Source organism: Hipposideros armiger, unplaced genomic scaffold (genome assembly GCF_001890085.2).
Source record: "Hipposideros armiger isolate ML-2016 unplaced genomic scaffold, ASM189008v1 scaffold_108, whole genome shotgun sequence".
In the NCBI taxonomy this organism is placed as follows: domain Eukaryota; kingdom Metazoa; phylum Chordata; class Mammalia; order Chiroptera; family Hipposideridae; genus Hipposideros; species Hipposideros armiger.
In genome coordinates, this window is record NW_017731458.1 from 887,624 (window position 1) to 911,177 (window position 23,554).

The 23,554-nt window shown below is 39.5% G+C and overlaps 1 protein-coding gene across 1 annotated transcript in view; it reads left to right on the forward strand.

Annotated features, from left to right (window-relative positions):
- The window catches only part of MYO1D (myosin ID), a 299,149-nt gene that overhangs the window by 119,936 nt on the left and 155,659 nt on the right, over window positions 1–23,554 (forward strand). Inside the window, exons 15-16 of the mRNA XM_019647087.1 lie at window positions 2,617–2,783; window positions 9,043–9,250. Of these exons, the coding sequence (XP_019502632.1) occupies window positions 2,617–2,783; window positions 9,043–9,250 (375 nt within the window). The remainder of the gene's footprint in view (window positions 1–2,616; window positions 2,784–9,042; window positions 9,251–23,554) is intronic.

The window sequence follows — 23,554 nt, forward strand, 5'->3', positions numbered from 1 at the left end:
GACAGCAACTTGTCTGTTCCCCTTCCCCCAATTCCCCAGTGCTGTTCCCATCCCCCCAATCCCCCAATAAAAAAAAAATTTAATGAAAAGGTAGACTGTTAATAAAACTGATAAAAAAAACAATATTATGAATGAAAAAAGGATACTTTGTATGTTATAGATATTTTTTAGGGCTTAAACTACAGTTTATTATTTCTCAGGATTCAGTGGGTCAACTGGCCAGTTCTGCTGGTTTCACATGGGCTTACTAAGTGTCTGTCGTCAGCTGGGGCTTGATGGTCTACAATGGCTCACTCACATGGCGTGGCTGGGTAGCTCCATGACTGCGATAACATGGCCTCTTTCTTCATATAGTCTAGTCCTGGGCTTCTTCACATGATGGAAGAAGTGTTTCAAGAAAACAAAGCTTCTCAATTTGGGTTATTCCACAAATAACCCAAGTATCACTTCTACCACATTCTGCTGGTTAAAGCAAGTCACAAGGACAGCCCAGACCCAAGACGTGGGGTGGAAACTCCACCTCTTGGTGGGACATGTTGTAAAATATTGTGGTCATGTTTTTCAGTCTACCACAAATGAGATGGAAAAAAAGAAGTGTGCTAGGCATTCTAACACCAGTTCTCTGACACCAACTGATTGTCCTACAATTCAATTCTGACACTAACTACCCAGAATAGCCAGATGAAGAGATACAGAGTGACACGGTCTGGAAGGTTTGAGAACATTAGCTTCTATCCCTGTGGAGTCAAGGGTGCATCACCCTCTCCATACATCAATAGGTTCACCAACCAGGAAGCTCCTCAGAGCCTTGGCATCCTGAGCTTTTCTGTCAGCGCCTCATTACATCAGCACGACTGATTCCATCTCCAGCCCCGCGCCCAGAGGTCAGGCAGCTAAAAGTTCCAGCCCTCCAATCCTGTGGAAGGTTTTTCTGGTGACTAGCCTTTATCCTGAAGCCATCTAGGGGCTGGGCATGAGTCAACTCATTAGCATAACAAAGATATTCTAATCACTGAGAAAATGCCAAAGGTACCAGGGACAAAGGGGTGGGAGGGTATTTTTATTATTATTATTATTATTATTATTATTATTCCACAGCCTTCCAAGGATAGCCTCATCCTAATCCCCAGAGTCTGTAAACATGTTCTGTTACATGGCAGAAGGAAATAAGGTTGCAGATGGAGTTAAGGTTGCCAGTCAACTGGCCTTAAAATAAATCCTGCCTTATTCGGGTAGGCCCACTGTAAGTACAAGAGTCCTTCAAAGGGAAAGAGAGAGGCAGACGAGTCAGAACTAGAGAGATGGAATCATGGGAAAGACTCAGCAGGCCATTGGGGGCTTTGAAGATAGAGGGAGGCCACAAGCCAAGAAATGTGGGCAGCCTCTAGAAGCTGGAAAACATAAGAAAACAGGTTCAGAAAATAACAGCTCTGCTGACACCTTGATTTTTTTAGCCCAGTGAGATCCATTTCAGACTGCTGGCCTCCAGATCTGCAGGAGGATAAATATGCGTTGATTTATGATACTAAATTTGGGATAACCTGCTACTACAGCAACTTGGAAACTAATAGAGCAGGGCTTAGGAAAAGGAAGAAAACGGCATTGCTTTTCATCATGGAAGGCAGCACGATACATGCATACTTGGAGCTTCCTGTTTAGATGTTGAACAGTTACTCTGTTCAGAATGCAAGTAAACTCACATTCTTCCAATCTCTCCTACTTCTTAAATGATTTACGATTCCCTTTTACCTCCTACCCTCAGTGCAGCTCAAACTGCCCAATTTAAAGGGGACTCCATCACTTAACTAAAGTGCATCTGTGTGTCTGACAAATAAAAGACTCAGAGAAGGGACAGTCACTCTTTACACTGATAAATAGGATACATTGACCTCTTTGATCCATCCAGTGATAGTTTGTTATCTTCCATGTACCAGGGTCTATGCCAAGCACAGTTATATATTCAAAGGGAGTTATGATCTAATGTACGGTACACAATGTAATTGGCACTCAGGGAAGGAAATTTTGGCTAGGCTCTTTCTTAGAGTCACTGGCACCTCCAGGTGGTTTTGTAACTTCTCTACAACATACTCATAAATTCTAAGTAATATACTCATGTATCTTACTCTCTTTTTCAAAAGCACAAACATGATGATGATGATGACGATGATGATGATGGCGGCTGACACTTAATGGAGCACTTACTATGTACCAGGGCTGTGCTTAATATTTTACATTCTCCACCACAGCTCATCTTTCCTACAGCTCCTGCCTCTTTCTATGAAATTATTCCTTCTGTTACTTTTTAACCATGTTTCCATAAATACACAAAAACTCAATGTTCACATCTCTTTTTTCTTTTTTTACTCCCTAGTTTTATCCCCTTTCTACTATTCCTAACGAGTCCTAAAGTAGAATAAAACAAAATTTTAGCTGAAGGCATGGGCTTTTCCAACCTTGGAGGGAAAGAAAGAATAACTATTTTATTCACAAGTCTATGCCTGAGAAATTAAAGGCACGAAGCTTAATTTGACACAATTAACACTAATTATATGTTAGTGTCCTTAGTCTGGGATTTTTCTCCAGTGAAACTTATCATTTGCTGATTTCTTTCTTTAGGAACCATATTACGTACGTTGCATCAAACCCAACGACAAGAAATCCCCACAGATATTTGATGATGAACGCTGCCGGCATCAAGTAGAGTATCTTGGACTGCTGGAAAATGTGAGGGTGCGACGGGCAGGATTTGCCTTCCGCCAGACGTACGAGAAGTTTCTTCACAGGTGAGAATAGACCGAGCACAGAAACCTGATACCACACTGAGAATTATGGAGTCCTCCTCATGTCTGACAATGCATCAGCACCTTAGACAAGCCAGATATTTGCCAAATGAACAAAAGAATGAGGAAACTGCAAATATGAAGGACTTTCCAGAATCAACAGAAAGAGTCTCCTTGAGTTCGTGGTTTATGGACCATGGGGGAAAAATAGTTTATTCTTGGTGAGGAAATGTGGGCATCATAGTACAGTAGAAAGAACAAGGATTTGGGGTGACATCTGGGTTGGAATCCTGCATGTGCCTCTTACTTACTGCATAATCTTGGGCCAGAAATGTAATTTCTTTGATTCTGTTTCTGCATCTGTAAAATGAGTATAGTAGCACCTACTTCATAAGGCTGTTGTTATGAGGACTAAATTAACCTAAGTTAAAAGCCTAGATGCCTGGCATGTAACAGATGTTCAATTAATGCTGCTTATCATTACTGATATTATTAATTACAGTTGAACCTCAAACAGTGCAGAGGTTAGGGACCCCAACCCCGCCCCCGTTGAAAATTTGCATATAACTTTTGACTCTCCAAAAACTTAACTATTAATACTGTTAATCAATAAGCAATTGATTAACACATATTTTGTATGTTATGGAGTATTATATACTGTATTCCTCCAATAAAGTAAGCTAAAGAAAAGAAAAGGCATTAAGAAAATCATAAGGAAGAGAAAATACATTTACAGTATTTATTGAAAAAAAATGCATATAAGTGGACCTGTGCAGTTCAAACTCATGTTGTTCAAGGGTCAACTGTCTACTAATAACAAAATATTGAATAGTTAATTGTGGAGGCCCCAAAATTAGTCTACCTGGTTTGAATCATGACTTTGCCATTTCATAGCTTTGTAACCTTGGGCAAGTCACATAACTATTTCATGCCTCAGTTTCCTCATGTGTAAAATGGGGATAATAATAACTACTTTGTGGGGTTACTGGAGGCTTAAATGAGATAATATATAAAAAGCACTCAGAATAGTATCTGATATATATTAATCACTCAATTAATGTAAGATGTCATTGCTATTGCTATTTATTATTAATGATAATGATAGTTGACAACTGGGACTTATAAGAATAATGTCTTAATTCCATCTGTGCCTTTATTTTAAAATATTTATGGAACATTTCCTATGTTCTATAATACAGATTCCACATAAGATATTGGATGGTCGGAAGAGTCGCTAAGGAGATAATAATGACAGGAAGTAATTAACCAGCCATACAGAGATCAGAGGAGAGTAGGTGAGGCAGAGGGAGGGAATAGCAGGGGAAAGGCTCTATCGCAGTAATAAGCGTGGTGTTTTAGGTACTAGATGTAGTCCAGGGTGGCTGGAGGATGCTGAATGACAGGGAAGCGGTATGAGATAAGATCAGACAGATGGACAGGAGCCAGATCATTCTGAGTCTTGATTTCAAACTCGATCAAATACATTAATAGCAAGATTGCTGGGCTGTTGTTATTGCTCTTAGAATTCTACCAATTGCTCAGTAATAAAATTTGTTTTTATGTTGTCATCTATGAAAAATCAGAAGTTACATATTAGAATGAGCAGGGTGGGGAGGGGTAAATATAGGATCAGGCTAAACTAAATATATACAAATCTAAAATACATCTTTATCTAACTAACATTGTATTATCATGAGACAAAGTGGAAGCCATGGAGAGTAGTTGAAGTAAGACAATAAACAAGCTTGATTTCAGGGGGCGGGGGGCAAAGAATTTTGCAAATGTATATCTTTACCTATTTTTAACCTCTCTGGACTTACTTTACTTTCAACTCCAAATGTTTTGGTGTGCTTTTTAGGCATAGGAGACTATAAGGATTGTCTCCTATATGCTATAATGGATTGCTATAAGGATTGGATTATGTTTTCTAATACCCATTATAAAAACAAAAGAGAACAGATTAAAAAGAACCTATGAATTTTAAATATGGTGGTCTTAGTGGTGTAAGCTTCAATTTCCCATTCCCACTCTAGAATGTCCCCAAATAATGTTAGACGTATGTATGTAAAACCAAGTGAATGCACAGCCACACTGTGGAACCAAAAGGGGATTCTCAGTAAACCTTGAAAAGGTGAGTCAACCCTAAATACGATAGGAGGCAGGTAGGAAGACCCAGGAGTGAGCCCAGGTCACCGTTTTCAGGAAAGCCTGCCTCGTGCGGCTTGCGCTGCCATTCAGGAAGCCATCCTAGCTGCTGTGCTGGAACCTACCACAGCTGCAGCACCAAGAGGCTGCCATCACGGCCGAACAAGTAACCACCTCAGCAGCTGCAAGGGCAAGGTCGTAGGCACACTGGCCGAGACCCAGGAAGCAAAGGCCCAGATGTACACTCGCTCCAGGTCACAGAGCCAGGTAGTAGTGGAGCCAGGCAGTTGGCTTCTGAGCCTGCAGTCTTGAACAGTACATTGCCTCACAACTAAATGTACAGCTTTGAAATCAAATGGAATCAGGTCAGTCTACCGAAGAGAAAACAGAGTAAAAAGCAACAATGGGGAAAGCACACCTAGTAGAAAATAAGAAATTGAAAAAATTAAAAGATGTTAATCATCCCAATAAATGTTCTAAATTTCCCTTTAAGAGACAGAATAGTGGAAAGACGGAAGTTGATCGAATTACCAATTAGTATGTGAGGTGTGATTAGCTCCTCTCTAGAATCGTGTAGGAAAAGTGCTGGATAAGATGGCGGCATGCGCATCCAGGAAAATAGCCTGTTTCTGCTCTGCAGGCTGTGTTTATCTCCTGCTTTACATAAAATTTAGAGTTTGTTCACATTGAGAAATTGACACTTTGATTGTCATACTGACTGAACTAATTAACAATGGGACATGGGGGCTGGGGGTGGAATAGAAGGTGTGCAGGACATTACATTAATGTTTTCAGTTATGGTGGCAGGAAAAGTAATAGTTACCACGTTGAATTTTTACTTTGAGAGTCTGCAGATTTTCTGTGTAAGCTAGTTGAACCTAAATTTTTACTTGTCACCATTATTTTCATTCTTTTATGGGGGGCAGGGGGAGAGAAGGAGTTTTAAATGTACTAAGGACCTTAAAAGCTGCTCAAGTCTTTCAGGGAGGTAAAACTAGCTGTCAGAAAGCAGATGAGTTCAGCTTTTTAATTAGCAAGCTCAGATTGCGGGTTTGCTGGAGAGCTGGGTCCTGCCTTCCCCTTAGCATCAGGAAGACAGGAAGGACGCCCTTATCCTGAGGTGTTAGCTGAATGGCGTGACAGTACGTTGCTTCCATTTCTGCAATATGCCTGAACTTCAAACACACACCATTACTATCGTATTATGGCCGAAATGTTGACTCTTATTTTTGTTCTAAAACGAAGTTGGAAGGTTTCCTATTTTGTTTCATTTTTCACATGACATTATGTAATATTACCTCTCTCTTCATATTAGAACTCTTGCATTTGGTTTCTATTTCGGTTTCCCTTCATTCTTTCTTTCATTCAACAAACATCTTATTTCCTCATTGGATAGCAGGCAACATGATATATAGGGGGAACAAAACAAGTCCCTGCCTTCATGGATCCCACAGACTAGTGAGGGAGACGGACGTTCAACAGATAAACCCACAAATCAACGTGATCACCATTGTGATGAATGGTGTGAGAAACAAAACCAACTGGCTGCCTTAGAGAAGCATAATGGGTGTGAGGGTTGATGATGATGAAAGAGGATCGAGAAAAGACTAAAGGATGAGAAGGAGCCTGCCTTTGAGTGAATAGATTTACGCGTAAAAGCATTCCAGGCAATGGGAACAGTATATGCAAAGGCTTTAAAGCAAGATAGAGGCAACACACATCACAGGACCGTAAAGAAGACCAACAGGATGGACTCTGGTGATGGAGGAGGAGAGCAGTAAGAGATAAAAATGACGTAAGCCTTTTTAGAAAACGGCTCTCGCAGCTGAGGATGCAGAATGGATTGGGGAGGAAATGGAAAACCATCCAGGAGTCTGTTGCAGTAAACGTGATGGTGGCTTGGATTAGGATGGTGGCAGTAAAGTTGAGAATAGTTGAATTTTAAATATATTTTGGAGATCAAGCCAACAGGACTTGATGATGGATTAGAAGGAACAATAGAGAAGGGATCAAATATGATTCCCAGGCTTCTGGCTTTAGTGACTGAGAGCATTGAGGTGGGAAAGGCTAAAAGACATTTAAGATGCCTTCACGATCTCTGTCGGCCTTGGCTATAGGAGTCTGAAGCGCATAACTGAGAAGTGGGCTAGGGCTAACATGTTCATGAACTGATAAATAAAGCAGATGGAGTAGATGCGGTGACATGGGAAAGGGTGTGCATAGAGAATAGAGGGCCTGATATGAGCCCTGGGAAACTCCGACATTTGGGGGGTTAGTGATGGACGAGCAGTAGCTAGAAAATGAGACTGAGAAAATAATATCCAGGGAAACGAAAGGCAGCCAGGGAGAGCCTGTTGTCATGGGGGCTAAGACGGAACCTAGGGAAAGAGAGAGATGGCAAGAAGAAGGGACCGGATGCCACTTAGATGCGTATTATCTTAACCAGGAATGTGTAAAACCCCATGAGGAAAACTTAAAGGCTCCTGAGAGGCACAAAAGCAGACTCGAAAAAATAGAAAGATATCCCTTGTTATTGGATAGGACAACTCAACATCACAGCTAAATTGAATGAATTTAACATGGGAACCCAGCAAGGATTTATTTGTTTGTTTTGTGATTGTTTTTCCTTTGATCTATGTAAATTGATTCTGAAGTTTATATGGAAAAATCAACTTGCAGGAATAGCTACAAAGACCTATAAAAATAAAAGAATGATGAGAGGCCACCAGATACTGAAATCTAACATCAATAATTAAAACCACGTGATGCCCAGATGGACAGACAGTGCAGTGAAACAGACCAGGAAGCATAGAAACGAACTGACGTGCGTATAAAAATTTAGTATATGGTAAAAGCGAGATATTAAATCATAGGGAGAAAAACAGACTTTTTAGTAAGTCGTGGTGCAAATAGCCTTTTGTCAAAAGGTAGAACTGGATCCATGCCTCGTACCATATACCCAAATAAACTCCAGATGGATCAGAGATATAAACGTAAAAACTAAAAACATACAAGCAATAGAGGAACACACAGATGAATTGCTCTGTAACCTGAGTGTGAGGAAAGCGTTTTTCACTATGACTTAAAATTCAGATGCAGTATATGAACAACATTAGTAAGGTGGACTACATGCAGTAAACAACTTTGCACTGGGCAGGGGTGGGGGCGGGGAAGCACAGTCGTAGGCTGCCTTCTAAGCTGGTCCCCGTAATTCTCACCTCCTGGTATTCACCCTGTGTAACCCCCTTCCCGTGAGTGTGGCCTGAGCCTGGTGATTTGCTTCTCGCAAAATGGAATATGGCAGAAGTGATGGTATACCACGTGTGAGATTAGGCTGCAAAAGGTTGGGACTCTGACTTCTGTCTTGCTCACGCTCACACTCATGAAGCTGGTGTGTAGCGAACTGCCCTGTGCGAGGCCCACATGGCGAGGAACCGTTGGCTGCTTGTACGTAGAAGCGTGATTGAATTTTGAGGATTCATCTTATATGCAGAACCTGCTTCGTTTTCTTTTAATGATAATAGTTCATCCGACAATCACCTTGATTTCCTTTGAAGCGAGTATCATTCATAAGTAAGATTAGTTTTGTTTCCCCAATCACTTACCAGTTTGTTTATTGGTCTCGCTATGCTGGTTGGAAAACCGGTGATGGGGGGCAGCCTTGCCTTGTTTCTGTTTGTAAAGTGAATGCCCCTTTATGAATGATATTTGCTGTAAGTTTAAGGGAAATAGCATTCATTAAATTAAGGTAGTAGTACCCTTCTATCTCTAGTTTAATAAGAGATGTTATCATAAAGGAGTGTTGTGTCTTATTGAAGGCTTTTTTCACAGCTCATCAGGCTATGAAATTCACTTCTATTCCTAGTTTCCTAAGGTTCTTTCTTTCTTTCTTTCTTTCTTTCTTTCTTTCTTTCTTTCTTTCTTTCTTTCTTTCTTTTCTTTCTTTCTTTGTCTCTCTCTCTCTCTCTCTCTCCCTCCCTCGCTCCCTCCCTTCCTTTCTTCCTTCCTTCCTTCTTTCCTTCCTATTATCTTGAATACTATGGCATAGTTTTTCTGCATCTATTGAGACTCTATGGTTTTTCTTCCTTAATCTGTGCCCTGTTCTTTTTTCACCCAGATACAAGATGATCTCTGAATTCACCTGGCCCAATCATGACCTCCCGTCAGACAAAGAGGCCGTCAAGAAACTGATTGAACACTGTGGTTTTCAGGACGATGTAGCTTATGGGAAGACCAAAATTTTCATTAGGACACCCCGAACATTGTTTACCTTGGAAGAGCTCCGTGCCCAGATGCTCGAAAGGATTGTCCTCTTTCTACAAAAGGTAATTTTATATTTTATAGATAAGGGTAAAGGCCTTTGCTTTTATGTTCTTAAAAATTTGTGGAATGTTTTCTTTGATTCAAGAAATGTTCACAGTGGTATAATTTTTGTATCTATGCGTTATCTTAGAACGTTTTCTGTTGGCTTCACATATGAGTACCTGAGCTCAAAATTATTTTATCCCCAAAACTCTAAAGACAGTTTGTCTTCTGGTATTTAGAGAGAGGTCGAGGCAATCTGTTTTTGTCTCTTGTAGTTAACTGAGTTGTTTCCCTCACCTTAACTCCATAAAGGACTTTTTTGTCTTGTAATTCAAAAATTTTACCAGCGTGTTTGAAACAACCTCCCTCACCCATCATTACCCACCGCCTGCACTTGACTGAAGTGTGGAATGTTGACTTACTGATGCTCGTTAGATCATGGGACCTGTCATTGATCTGTACAGAGCTGCCTTCTCACTTCATTCACTCACTCATGTATTTCTTTGTATCCCCCATTTGCATTCCCATACCTTTCATAGGAACCATTTTAATGTAAAAAGTTAGTTATATATATAAAAAGAAATCATGTGCCTCTGTGAGAATGTCCTTGGGATATATACCAGGAAAAAAGTGGTGGATCGTTGGGTATATACAGACCTAACTGGTACAAGTAGTGCCAGGTTCCTCTCCAAAATGGCTGCCAGTTTGCACCAGCACCAGCTGTATATGGGGGTTATTGTGTGCTCAGTCTTACCAGTGTCAACCAGCTACCTACAAATTTTGCCAGACTAATAGGTCTAGTGATATCTCATTGTTGTTTTACCTTTTATTTGTCTGATTACCATTAAATTTGAGCATTTCATTAAATGCTTGTTTGCTTTTTTGGTTTTCCTGTGAACTGCCCATTCATATCCTTTGTCCATCTTTCTACTGGAGTTGGTATCATTTTCTTGTTGATTACCAGGAATTCCTTAAATATTTTAGATGTTAATCTCTTATTCACTTTAGACCTTATAAATATATTCTCCTATTCTTTATGCATGCTAATGAATTTTGTGGTATGCTTTGTTGAAGAGAATCCTTAATTTTCACATAATCCAATTCTTCAGTATTTTCCCTTATATTTTGTGCTTTGGAATTTTGTTGAAGAGGGCTTTCCTTGTCTCTAGATCACAGAGGTACTATCCTGTATTTTCTTCTATGAATCGTCTAGCTTCACCTTTCACATTTTAAGTCTTTCATCCATTTATAATCCACCTATGTATGTGGTTTTGTATAGGAATCCAGTTTCATTTTCTTCTATATGGTGAGCAAGTTTTCTCAATACCATCTACTAAACAATGTGTCCTTTTCCCATTGGTTTTTAGTATATATTAAATATACACATTTTGTTTCTGAGTGCTCTATTCTGTTCCATTTTATATCTGCCTGGTTTTGCACTAATGCCACACAGTTTTTATGATAGTGTCTCTTATATGGTAGGACAGTTTATGGTAGGATAACTGCGTCTTCTCCACTCTTCTTTATTAAGGTTGCTTAAGCTATACATAGACCTTTATTGTGCAATATAAGTGTTAATGTGTGTTTATTGTGTTCATTAAATTCAACATTACTTTTTATCAGGACTGCAATGAATTTATAGATTAATTTAAAGGACTAACATTTTTATAATATTAAATCATCTTAAGAGTATAGAATAGGCTTATATAAATCATTCCTTTGACCTTTAGACTTAGAGGCACCTTATGAATTTGTGGTTAATTCCTGGATATTTTATTGTTTTTGTTACTGCTCTGAATTTTTTATTATATTTTCTACATTACAGTGTTGGTGCAGAGAAATAATATTGGCTTGTGTTGGTGTATCTGTGTCCAGAATGAAACCTTTCTTGATTCATGTTTGTTAATTCTTAGTTTTTCTGGGTCAATGATTCTGTCATATGCAAATGATGAAAAGTTTTCTCTTCCCAATTGCCAAGATGTTTCTAGGTGTTGGTTTCTTTCATTTATTTCACCTAGAACTCAGAAAAACTCTTGGAGTGAAATACTAAATTCTGTTTCATCCTAAAACAGTTTCCTTCTATTAATTGTTTTTTATATATATATATATTGCTTTTACTCAGTTCTGTTTACTTTCTCAAGGCTGCTTGTAAATTTACAGGATCTCTGTTTTCTCTCTGCCATAGTACATTACTTTCATACATCTGTCATTCAGGACTTACCAGTGGGGTTTTTGGTGTTTTGCAAATCTGACACTTTTTCTTCTTTATACCTTTGCAAGAGATTGACTCAGGCTCAGGATTTGGCCCTGAACCAACGTGACCATACCTCTCAGTTTGCTTGGGACAGTCCTGGTGTATGAGTGTTACCTGATGTAACTACTAGTAGAACCCCTTTCACTCTCAGAAGTTTCCCAGTATGGATAATAAACTGTAGGGTCACCCTAGCCTGAACTCTCTGTCCACTTGGTGGTGGGTAGAATCCTCTTTTTCAATCTACAGGGGCAGTTTGTTTTTTCTCATAGCTGTCAGTGTCACACAGACTATATAGTCTGTCGCAGCTCTGCCAGCCATAGACAGGACCAACTGTTCTCCCTCCCAGCCCCGTGGCCCAGCTCTTCCATAAAAAGTTATAATTCCAGGTATACACTCCTACTAGGGCTCTTCCTTTCCCAGTTCTCTCTACACCTCTGCTTCCTATCTGGTGAGAAATTACAATTTCTACCTAGAAAAGAGAGATTATAAAAGAAAAGGGATGGCTGCTTCAAAACCCATCACCCACGTCGTGAAGAGAAAGCTGTCCAGTGTTCTCTGTGATGTAGATCTTGCATTTCTTAACCATAAGGCAGTGAAGTAGGGAATAAGGGTCTTCCTCCCAATTCTCAGGCAGGCTGTGGTGGGGTATGACATATGCGATCTACCGATTATGTTCTTTGGACAACTCCACAAGCCATAAAATGGTGGAAATTGTTGTCAACTTCGGGGCAGAGGCTGTCAGTCACCTAACTTTCCATGTGTTGTGTGTTTCACTGTTTCTGTATCCTTATAGGAATTTAATGGGAAGTTAGGAGAGGCCACATCAGGGATGTTATTTTAAACAAGAATTTCCAACAACCTGTTTTTATTTCCTTTTTAAAATTAAAAACTAGCTTTATCTTTTTTTGATTATATAATTCAAGTGTGCTCACTGTAAAAACAGGTTCAGACCATACAGAGAAGTATAAGGGAAACCGTGGAAAATGACCCAAAATCCCACCATGCAGAGGTAACACCATTAACATTGTGGAACCATCCTTTCTGTGACATCTTTCTGTGCATATATACAAGCATATATGCTATACTACAAATGAGATTCTAGTCCATAGGATAATTTTTATACTCACCTTCCTATTTTGCTGTACTATTTTCTTACCTTTTTCCCCACATCTCCCTTCTCTGCCCACATCTCCTCTTAACCTCCTGTGTCAAGGGTCCCCAAGACCACCTCCAGTTCATTGATTCACTACAGAGACTCACAGCACTCTCGTGAGTAAAATGTATGACAGCAAAAAGATGCAAAGCAAATTCAGCGAAGGGAAAAGGCATTTAGGGTGAAATCCAAAGAAAAACCAGGAGCAAGCTTCCAAGAGCTCTCTCCCAGTGGACACACTTAATTTCTCCAGAAATGAGTTGTGACAACACGTACTGAGTACTGTCCACCAGGGAAGCTCGTTAGAGACTAAGCACCCAAAGTCTTTATTGGGGTTCAGTCATTTGGCACTCTCTGCCCAGCATGTACCAAAATTCCAGACTCCCAGAAGGAAGTCAGGCATTTAGCATAAACCACATTGATTGTACTGGCAGTGTAAGCACATTGAACCACTCTTATTTAGGGAAAGTTTTATATCAGTGTGGGGAACTGTTTACCAGCCAAGTTCCCAGACGCCAGCCAGGGGCCAACCAACATTGCACACAGGCCTAACACTAGCAGTCTCAGGCCTGCCATGTTACCTGTCCTAGGTACACACTCCCCCACAATCGCCCCATAATTGTAATAGACTTCCTTATACACACAGCCTTCCATACTAGTGCCTTCGTTTCTATGCACTGGATTCCTAGGAGCAAAATTATTGATTGAAAGATATAAATATATATACATATACATGTATATATATTTTTGTAATCGTAATAGATATTAACAATTCATATTTCTGCACACAATGTAAGTGAGCTCTTTTCCCTAATTTTTTTTTCCCACAGTTCTGTTTATTGCTTTAAGAACAATCTGTTGTGAAGGTCCTGGTTTTAGCCAACATCCTGATTCTGCCTCTTCTAATTTGCCACTAAGTCTTTATTAAGAAAAGGTATAAAAGTAGAAAGCAAGGTTCCCACATGTTAAAACCTATTATGATGCACTATAATGAACACTGTGTGATATTGGCATGGAATTGACTGTGGGATAAAGAGTGAGTCCTGAAATAGATTCAAGTATATATGGGAATTTAATAGTAGACAAAGGTAGAATTTCAATTTGGTGGGGGAAAAACAGGAATTTTTTATTAAACAGAATTAGAACAACTGGTTATTTACCTAGAGAACAGTGTTGGATCTCTGTATCACACTGTGCACAAAAATAAATCCCAAGCCCATAAATTTTTTTTAAGAAGCCCAAAAGCTATAAAGAAAAAGATAAGTCATATTTCATTATATTAAGTGAAAAATTTCACCCTGAAGAGTATACCGTGAACTGTGTCAAATAACCAAGGATAGCTCAGGAAAAATAATTACAATACATGAAGTTACTGCATACTAAATATTGGTAGCCCCCACGGATTCATAAGGAAAAGACAACCCAATAGAAAAATGGGCCAAGAATATGAAAAACAAATAACAGAAGAGGCCATCCAAAAGACCAATAAACACACCCTCATTGTTAGGCAAAGATACGAAAGTGCTGGCTTAAAAGGTAGGCACTTCTAACATTTTCTATAGTCATTATCAAGTGGCTTGCAGAAAGATTGTACCAATTTATGCTCCCACCATCTAGGATGTGAGAGAGCCTGTCTCACTGAAGCTCTAGATATTTTCATTCTTATAAACACCCTGTTCTGAATAACTTAAAGCCTGCATGTTTTGCCTGGACGTTGAAAAAAAGCATTTTACAAAAAGCCCCAGTTTGTGGTCTACACATCTTTGTATCATTAAATTAAAAGAAATGAATTGGTGTAGCTAAGGTCATTCTTCTCTTCCTTCCATAATACACAGTTGCTTCACTTATCCACATAACCTTCTGCATTTGAGTTTGTGTGTGTGTTCCTTACATCACATTTGAGTGACAAATAAGATGGTATTTCTAGACAGTACTGAAGAAACTATTTCAAGTTTTCAGAATTATAGCTTTGAGCAAGGAGATGCTGAGAAACCAATCACGTCAGTTCAGCCCCAGATCGTGGGGCTGAGCTGCAGTGTATAATGATTGTTATTAAGTGTGTTGTGAGGCAAATCTCTCCCAGGTGATTCTGTTGCTTTAGCTTTTTTTCCTCTTCAACCTGGACCTTTCTGGTCTTGGATTTCTTATCATTTATCTTCTGTGTGTCATATGCATTAATTCCCACAAAATAGGACACTTTTTTGTTGCATGGATAGGGAACTCTTGAAAGAAGACTATATAGTTTTAACCTTTAGTTAGTAGTTAACAGTTCACTGGCTTTTAATAAAAATATTGCACAAACGCATTAGAAAGAGTCATGATTCTCTAATATTCTGTATCCATTTAGTTTAAAATATTTTGTTGTCTTGGAAGAGGAATGGGGTCTGGAACCCCTCCCTTATTTTTTTTGGTGCATGTATGTTTTAAATTTATGTTCTCATTGTAGGAAATCATAGGTCAAGATCAACATTGTCATGTAAGCTGATATTAAAGATGGATTCTCAAAGGGGGATGGAGAAGCATTGGGGAAGTTTATCTTTTTTGTTGCTGTTAATAACAAATTTGGAATAGGTTGATGGATTTGTACTTTCTTGACCCACCAATACGACAAATAGGGGCTTTTATGAATTGTGTCTTCATTTGGAGAGAATTAGTTCTTTCTTAAAGGGCATCTGTAATTGATTATAGACAGAAATCTTAATTGGTCACCATGTCTTATACTTGGATCGTTTCAGATTGCATGGCATTGACCCAAGCTCTAAGAATGGAATTATCCTTTACAATATGCCACAGTGTAGTTAAGAGGTCAAGACCGTTTCTATGTCACATACTGAAGACAATTAAACATAAGACATTCTTTCTCAAAATAATATCGTAAGGCTCTAATCATTTTCCTGCAAGCAATTTGTGGGTACCCTGAGATCACAGTTACAGCTCATGAATTCCACAGCAGCAAGAGCTGCCAGCCCTTTGGAAAATTTAAATCATGCTAGCCCCTGACCTTTTCCACACCATGCCATGGTTTTTTTTTTGTTTCTATTTCAGTCCTAAATGTAGCTTGCAGCTTGTAACACCCATGACACAATGAGGTATGGGGTCCACAATCAAGCTTGAATTTAAAGTCAGTTGATAGTTTTCTATTGTAGTTATGTGAAATTACAGCCATGTTTAGATAGGAAAGAACAGAAGCCTCGTGCTGTAAATGTTCAGATCCACTGGCCTCCTAGAGTCAGTTGGTTCCCAGAATTTTATTTTTGCTTGTGTGGCAGCTTCCTAGAGGATAGTGGTGGTTTGATTATTAGGTCATAGCAAAATTGGTGCAATCTCAAAAGCAGGATAGGGGAGAACCAAAGAATGAGTGGAGAAGAAAGTGTGGGAAAGATATGAAAGAGAAGAAGAGGTGATGTCCAGCTGAGGAAGGAGGAAAAGACCTCAAGCTAGTGAAATAAAATACACAAAATGTGGGCTAAAATTATATATGATGTTTCTAATTTTATGTGGAGTTCAAAATAGAACTGTAGGGTAGTGATCTTTTGTCTTTTAATTCAAAATCATAAATAGTTGGCATTTCACTGGCAAACTGATGTTGTGAGAATATTATACAAAAATAGGGCTACCTGATTTTTATCACTACATCAGCAGTGTTTTTAAACTTACCATGTATAATGTCTGGTAAAGGAAATAACAGAAGCATGTAAGATCCAGTGTTCTTTTGGAATGGTTCATGGGAAAATGTCTTTCTGTGCATGTACTGGGATTAGCAGTACTTCTCCTGGGACACTGCCCTTAAACTGGCAGTCCTATTATGGGGAGGGGGGTCGCACTGCTGCAAAGCCTCCTGGTGAAATTTCCTGGAGTGGCGACATTGGACATCCTTGAAATGTTCCTGAATTTAATGGAAATGCTTCTAGTGTTATCTTTTTATGCATGAAACTGATTGAGATAGATACATTTGAACATGTTAAGGGGGTGCCCATCTATTCCAGTTGTGTTGAGTATTTTTAAAATCAAGAATAGGGCCAGCCGAGTGGCGCGTTGTTTAAAAGCTGGCTTGGGACGCCAGCTCTGAGCAGCAGGGCCCTGGTTCAGATCCCATGAGGGCCAGTGACGCTGCGCTCTCTACAGCTAAGATGGTGAACAACAGCTCGACCTGGAGCTGGGCTTCCGTGAGTCACCGGCGACAGCGTAGGCTGCAGTGAAAAAAAAAGAGTAGATGTTGAACAAAGTCAAATTACTTCTTAGTTGGTATCAAGAGGCTCATGTAATTTTTTTTCTCTTTTGAGCTATCAATACAGGGAATTCTACTAATCAATTTGGTAACAAAATATTTGCCTCAGCAAGGTAACATGGACACTTTTCCTTCTTTTTCCATATTTTGGAACAATCTAAATAGCACTGGAGTTAATCTGTTCAGGTTGAGTTTCCCTGTGAAGACATCTAAAAGGGGGCTTGTTGGAGCATAACTCTTCAACAACTATTTCTAGTTCTTTATATAATTGGTCTGTTTTTATTTTGTATTTTTTGTAGGATCACTTTTGATCATTTACGTTTTTGGAGAAAATCATCCAGGTTCTCAAACTGAATTGAGTAGAGTTGAACAAAGTAATCTCATATGTTTCTTTTCATTTCCTTTGTATCTTTAGTCATTCCCTCTTTTCATTTCTTTTTTTTTTTTTAATTGGAGAATTGGGGGAGGGGAACAGTGTTGGAATTGGGGAAGGGAACCAGCCAAGTTGTTCTTCAATCTTAGTTGTGGAGGGTGCCAGTCGCCATCTGGCTGCCCATAGGCAGCTCGTGGCCTCTAAGCTTAAGGTGCTGTGTTACAATCTTAGTTGTGGGTGGGTGTAGCCACCATCCCATGCGGGAGTCGAACCAGCAGCTTTGTTGTTAAGAGCGCACGCTCTATCCACTGAGCCATCGGGGCGGCAACTCAGCTCACGGTGCCAGATTCAGTCTTAGTTGCGGGCAGGCGTAGCCCACCACTGAACAGGCGATCTTGTTAGGAGTACATGCTCTCACCAGCTGAGCATCCTGCCACCTGCAGCATCACTGGCCCATGTGGGAATCGAACTGGCGGCCCTGTTACTCAGAGCTCATGCTCTTAAGCTAACTCTTAACCAACTGAGCCACTCGGCCAGAACCCCCTCTTTTCATTTCTTATTTTGTATATTCGAATTGTGCTCATTCTTTTTTCTTTATCAACTTTAGTTAATCATGCATTTTACTATTTTTTCCTCAAAGAACCATCTCTCTTTTGTGATTATTCCACCATTTTCTTATTTCTAATTTATTAATTTTGCTTTTTATCTTTTATCAATTCCTTCTTTTTTTGGAATATAAAGAGCAGAAGCAAGCAGGAGATTATCCTCCTCCAGCTTCTGGAGCTGAGTGCTTCATGAGTTTTTTTCTTTCACATTTATTAGTAATGGACTATGAAATTTGTTCTGAGAACTATTGCTATATCTGTAGGGCCTGATACATTGTAATATTTTTTTATGCTTAGATTTCCTTTTTGCCAAAATGTTTAAATATTTATTTAATTAAATTTATTGGGGTGACATTGATTAGTAAAATTATATGGGTTTCAAGTATATATTTCCATATCATATGTATGTTGCATTCATTTCCAGGTGATCCATGTTTTATGTATATGTTTTGTGTTATTTTCTAATTTTGTTATTAATTGTTAAATAAATATTCACAAAAGTAGAAAAATAGTATAATGAGTCCCCGTGTTCCCATCTCCCCACTTTAACAATCATCAACATTTTGCCATTCTTACTTATCTCATTCTCACATTCTGCTTTTATGTGTTTGTTTTGTTTGGCTTGTTCTGTTGGGTGTTTTTAAAAGGAAATCCCAGGTGTCTTATCATGTCATCCTTACATTCCAGTATACTCTCTACAGAGAAGGACTTTAGGATTCCATTATCATACCATATGAAATTAATAAGAAGCCTTAACTTTACCTAAAATGTAGTTTGTGTTCAGTATGTTCATTGACTTAGAAATGCCACAGGTGGTTGGGGTAGAGCTCCTATCACTATGGGGCGGAGGCACCTTTGAGAATGGAACGTGCTACTCTTTACCATATCAGTTATGATTTTAAGTGACATTTCATCCTTAAAAATTGTGTGTTTTAAAGGCAGCTTATTTATCACAAAGACTGCCCTGGTTGGCTTGTCCTAAATTAATATTATTTGTATGTTCTTGTATTTATTTGTTAAATTTGCATTTTATGTTCTTATTTTGGGGTTCTATTATAGTCCCAATCACAAGAAGGATTAAAAGTGGCTCATTAAGACATAAACATTTAGTAAAAATTCTAAAACTGAATTCTTCAGCTGAGAATAATATCACTATTAATTATAAGCAGTCTCAAAGGTTAATATAGTCCTGAGTATGATAATTTTGTAAACCAGCCAAAGAAAAGGTATGCGTAAGTATCTGAAAATTGGATTTTATTGGTTTAGGTATTCATTTGCCTCTATTTCCTGATGTGTTATTAATTGTGAAACTTTGTCAAGTAGGGGCGTGAGGTCATGGGGGCTTTCACGTCTCTTTCAGGCAAAGCTCACTGGCTTCTTTGTGAAACCAATCAAGTGTTCTATTTCTCAGACTAAAAGCAAAATAATTATATCTCATAAAATCAATTACTTTTGCCCTTAAAGTAAAACACACACACACATGCTACTAATATAGTAGCTAATCTTTACTGCGTGACAAGTACTATTCTGGGCACTTTACATATATTAACTAAATCTGTACAAGAACCCAGTGCATGAGCATCTGTGACTATTTTCATTTAATAGGAAAAGAGAACTAAGGCACAGAGTAGCTGAGTAACTTGCTGGAGGAAACACAGAACGCAGAGCTGGGATTTGAACCCAGTCATCTGGCCTTCTGAACACACTAGTGTAACCACTATCCCCTTAAACCACAGTGGCAGCCTTCAGAATGCACTCCTTATAGGAAAAACAGGCATGACTCACATTATATAAAACCAGCCACAAAGGTGATGATGGCATCATGCTCAGAGAGAAAGAAGAATGAGAATTGGCAAAATCCCTTATTAAATGACCTTGGTAGACATCTAATGATGTCTGAGTCATTTACTATTGAGTATGAGAACTAAGATATATTTTTACTAAATTGAAACACTAATGTTAAAAGTATACATCAGGGGCTGGCCGAGTGGCGTGATGGTTAAGAACTGGCCTGGGACGCCAGAGGGCCCCAGTTCGGATCCCACATATGAGGGCCAGTGACACTGTCCTCCACAGCTAAGATGCTGAACAACAGCTCAACCTGGAGCTGGGCTGTTGTGAGTCGCCGGTGACGGCGTAGGCTGCAGCCCCTGTGGCAGTGGGTTGCCATGGGCTACCGTATGTAGCCAGCAGCCGCCGTGAGTGGCCGTTCAGAAGCCGGTGACTGATCTGCCTTGCCCGGAAAGAGCACAATGATGGTGCCAACTTGGGCCAGTGAAGCAACGTCCTCCACAACTAGACTGAAGAACAAAACTATGGCAACTTGTCTGTTCCCCTCCCCCCAATTCCCCAGCACTGTTCCCATCTCCCTAATTCCCCAATAAAAATCTTAAAAAAAAAAAAAGTATACATCAGCTCTAGACATATATACAGAAATGAAAAGTGATCAATTAGTTTACTTTTTACTGAGAATACATGCACCAGGAGAAGAGATTTTTTTTTGTTTGGGTTAAAAAAAAAAGGGCTTTTGAGCCCTGAGTAGGTTAGGAAAGGCGTGTTTGCATGACTACTACAAAGCACAAGCTGAATTACAGGAAGCGGGGTGGCGGCATTGCTGTGTGATAAGGGAGGTCGCTCCCAATGCCAGCCCACTCATTGCTTCATTCATGGGGAATATTTACGGTAAAAAAAAAATGCAGCTTGCCCTTGACTAAGTGTTGAAAGAAATAAAGAAAAATGTGCCCTTCATCAAATGATGGCCATTGGCTCTTTCTTTATGGTCTGCTATGAGAAGAAACCCGTAACACGTGCTCTTTCCAACCCACTGCTATGTGGGTGTGCAGGAGAAGGGTGCTCATATGCATTTTTAAATGAGTAATAAACACGGATTTGTTCACTCATTATTGAATAGGGACATAAAAATGAACAGGACATGGTTCTACCCAAAAGAAGCAAGCCACCACCCAGTCGGGAGGGAGATGGTTAGCACTCAGGCCAACGCAATGGAGTAACTGGGATGCTCTTGGGTTAGGTAATGGCTGTCAGGTGGGCTCAGAAAAGAGGCGCCTATTCTCGAGCTGGGAAAGAAGGCTTTTTGAAAGAAGAGGGGCCGAAAAGTTTGAGAACCACTCTGTCGGACTCACGTTTTACTTGGGAAAAAGCATTTACAGGGAGGCTAGAACTTAATCAGTATTTCATAAACCATTTATACAGGTTGAGTCCATTAAAGCTGGATCATTGGTGTCATAGTAGGTTGTCCCTAAGGTTCATAGGTCAAATAAACTTCCTGTGACAAATATAGGGGGCAAAGTTTTCTACAAATATATTCAAACAAATGTTATTTTCCTTAATAAATGTAGAATAATTCTAGTCCTTGGAATGACGAAAACGGCCCTTTCAACGTTACAGGCAAGTTCTTTGCCCTTCTTAGAAAAAAGCCATCTGGGTAATTAGGAAGCACACGTACATGGCAGCAGTGTCACTTATGAGGACAGAATGAAATTTAGATTTAACGTGAATTTTATAACAAGTATGTAAATATTTACTAGCCTTTCCCTTATTTACCTACCAAGAGGCAAAGAGCTAGCTCAGGCCTCTCAAAGCACCCGCGGGGGTCAGCATGCTCCCGTTCGGCCACGGCTCCACATTAACCGCTGGCCATGCTGTCAGCCTCCGATCCGATTATACTTGTTTCCTCTTTGTCATGGCTCATACTACTGTGTTCCACACTGTAATATGCAAAGTCCTCTGCAGCTTGATTTTTTTCAGTCAGCGGGTTCTTCAATTTTCTCAGCATGTTTTTAAATGTCCGTAAGTGTAGCTCTGGTGTATTTACTTTTACTTCTTTATGCTCTTTCATTGTTAAAAAAAAAAAAAAGTAATTATTTTCCTGATAATCATTACTTAGTTTTTCATTATTTTGTCATTTCATGTAATGCTACAACCAGCATTTTCGTACATGTTTCCTTGTCTACAAGTGAATACATCTCTGTGGGGCAGCTATTCTCAAATTTGGAGGACTCCCCAAGAGCTCACCTTTGAAAAGGCTAGAAAATTCAAGAATATGCAAGCACACATTCCACTAGCTGTCAGAGTAATGTCATCACATGCGATATAGCCTCTGGAAAACTCCGCTGTAGACTCGTGAGAGGGTGAGAATTACGAAGGCAAGTAACTTGCTGGCATTGTTATGAAACTAGTTTCCTTGAGGATCCCCTGAAAGGGTCTCAGCAATGCTCAGGGTTCTCCAGGCCACACCTTGAGAACTGCCGCTCTCGGGAATATTCCACAGATTGCAAATGCTAAGTTATGGAGTCTGCACGTTTTTAAGTTTACTGAAGACTGCTCAGTTGCTTTCCAAAATAATTACACCACACCTACAATTATCTTGAAATGTAGGAGAGTTTTTTATTGTTCTACAGCCTTATGAACCATTTGAATTGTCAGAATTTTAAATTTTGATCCACCTTATATGGTGCCTGAGTAAGTCCTTCTCTTTCTTGTGAGCGCAGCTGTGCATAGGGGTGTTTGTTGCATTTCTCTTACAGCAGGGTTATCAGGTTATCTGTTAGGCCACATTCCTATCACATTCAGTGGAAGTCCCACTGAAAGATTTGAGCGAGAAAGGATGCAGTCAGTGTTCAATTTTTAAATAGATCTGTGTCAAGGGGGGATGAGAATTCAACAGGGCTTGGAGGCAAGATGGCCAATTAAGAGCCTCTTGCTGTAATCGTGGGAAAGCCAAAGGAGGCTTCAATCACAGCCGTGGTACTTGAGATGGTGAGAAACTTGAGAAATATTTAGGACGTAAAATCAGCAGACCGAGATAGCTGTTTGGGGGAGAGAATGATGAAAGGCAAGAATTGATGATGATTCCTTGGTTTTCACCTTAGGTTCCTGACTAGCTGGCGTCATTAACTGAGATAGAGATAGAGGCTACAGAGCAGGGGCAGCATGCTTGGAGGAAACTGATAGTTTGAGACATGATGCGTTCAAGGTGCCCGTGAGACATTCAAGTCAAGACGACTGGCAAGCAGCTGGATGTATAAGTCAGGGAAGCAAAGGGAGTAGCAAATTTCAAGAAAGAAGGAATGGTCAGCACTATTACACATAGAAACAGCCAACAAAATGAGGACGGAAAAGTGTCCACTTCGTCTGGCAGTTAGGACATCACTGCTTTATTAATAACGAGCATGGTAATGCTGATCAGGAGGAGAGCGGAGTACAGAAGAAGAAAAACCAGCCAGGGACCCGAATCTTCCAGAAAGAGAGTGTCCTGAGTATTTATTGGTAAATCGTGGTAATGAAAATAGGTATGGGAAAGGACGTATGATCTTAGTGAGAAAACTAGAGTGTTTATCACCTACAAGGCATTTAGTAAATGATTATTGAACACTGAAGCCTTACCCCTACGTATGTTACTAAGCAGTGCTATTACGATAACATTGCTATGTACAAGTCACTGATTTTACCATTGTGAAGAAATTTTCTGTTGATTTATAATATAAGCAGATTTATAAATCTGATGATTAATATAATTAATATAATATAATATAATATAATTGATGCCATTTAGCATTTACATGTTGACAAACGCAAAGCCCTTTTACAGCAATAAAAATGCCTCAGCAAAAATTTAACACTGGAACAATAGAGCATCCTTTCTCTCTCTCTCTCTCTCTCTCTCTCTCTCTCTCTCTCTCTCTCTCTCT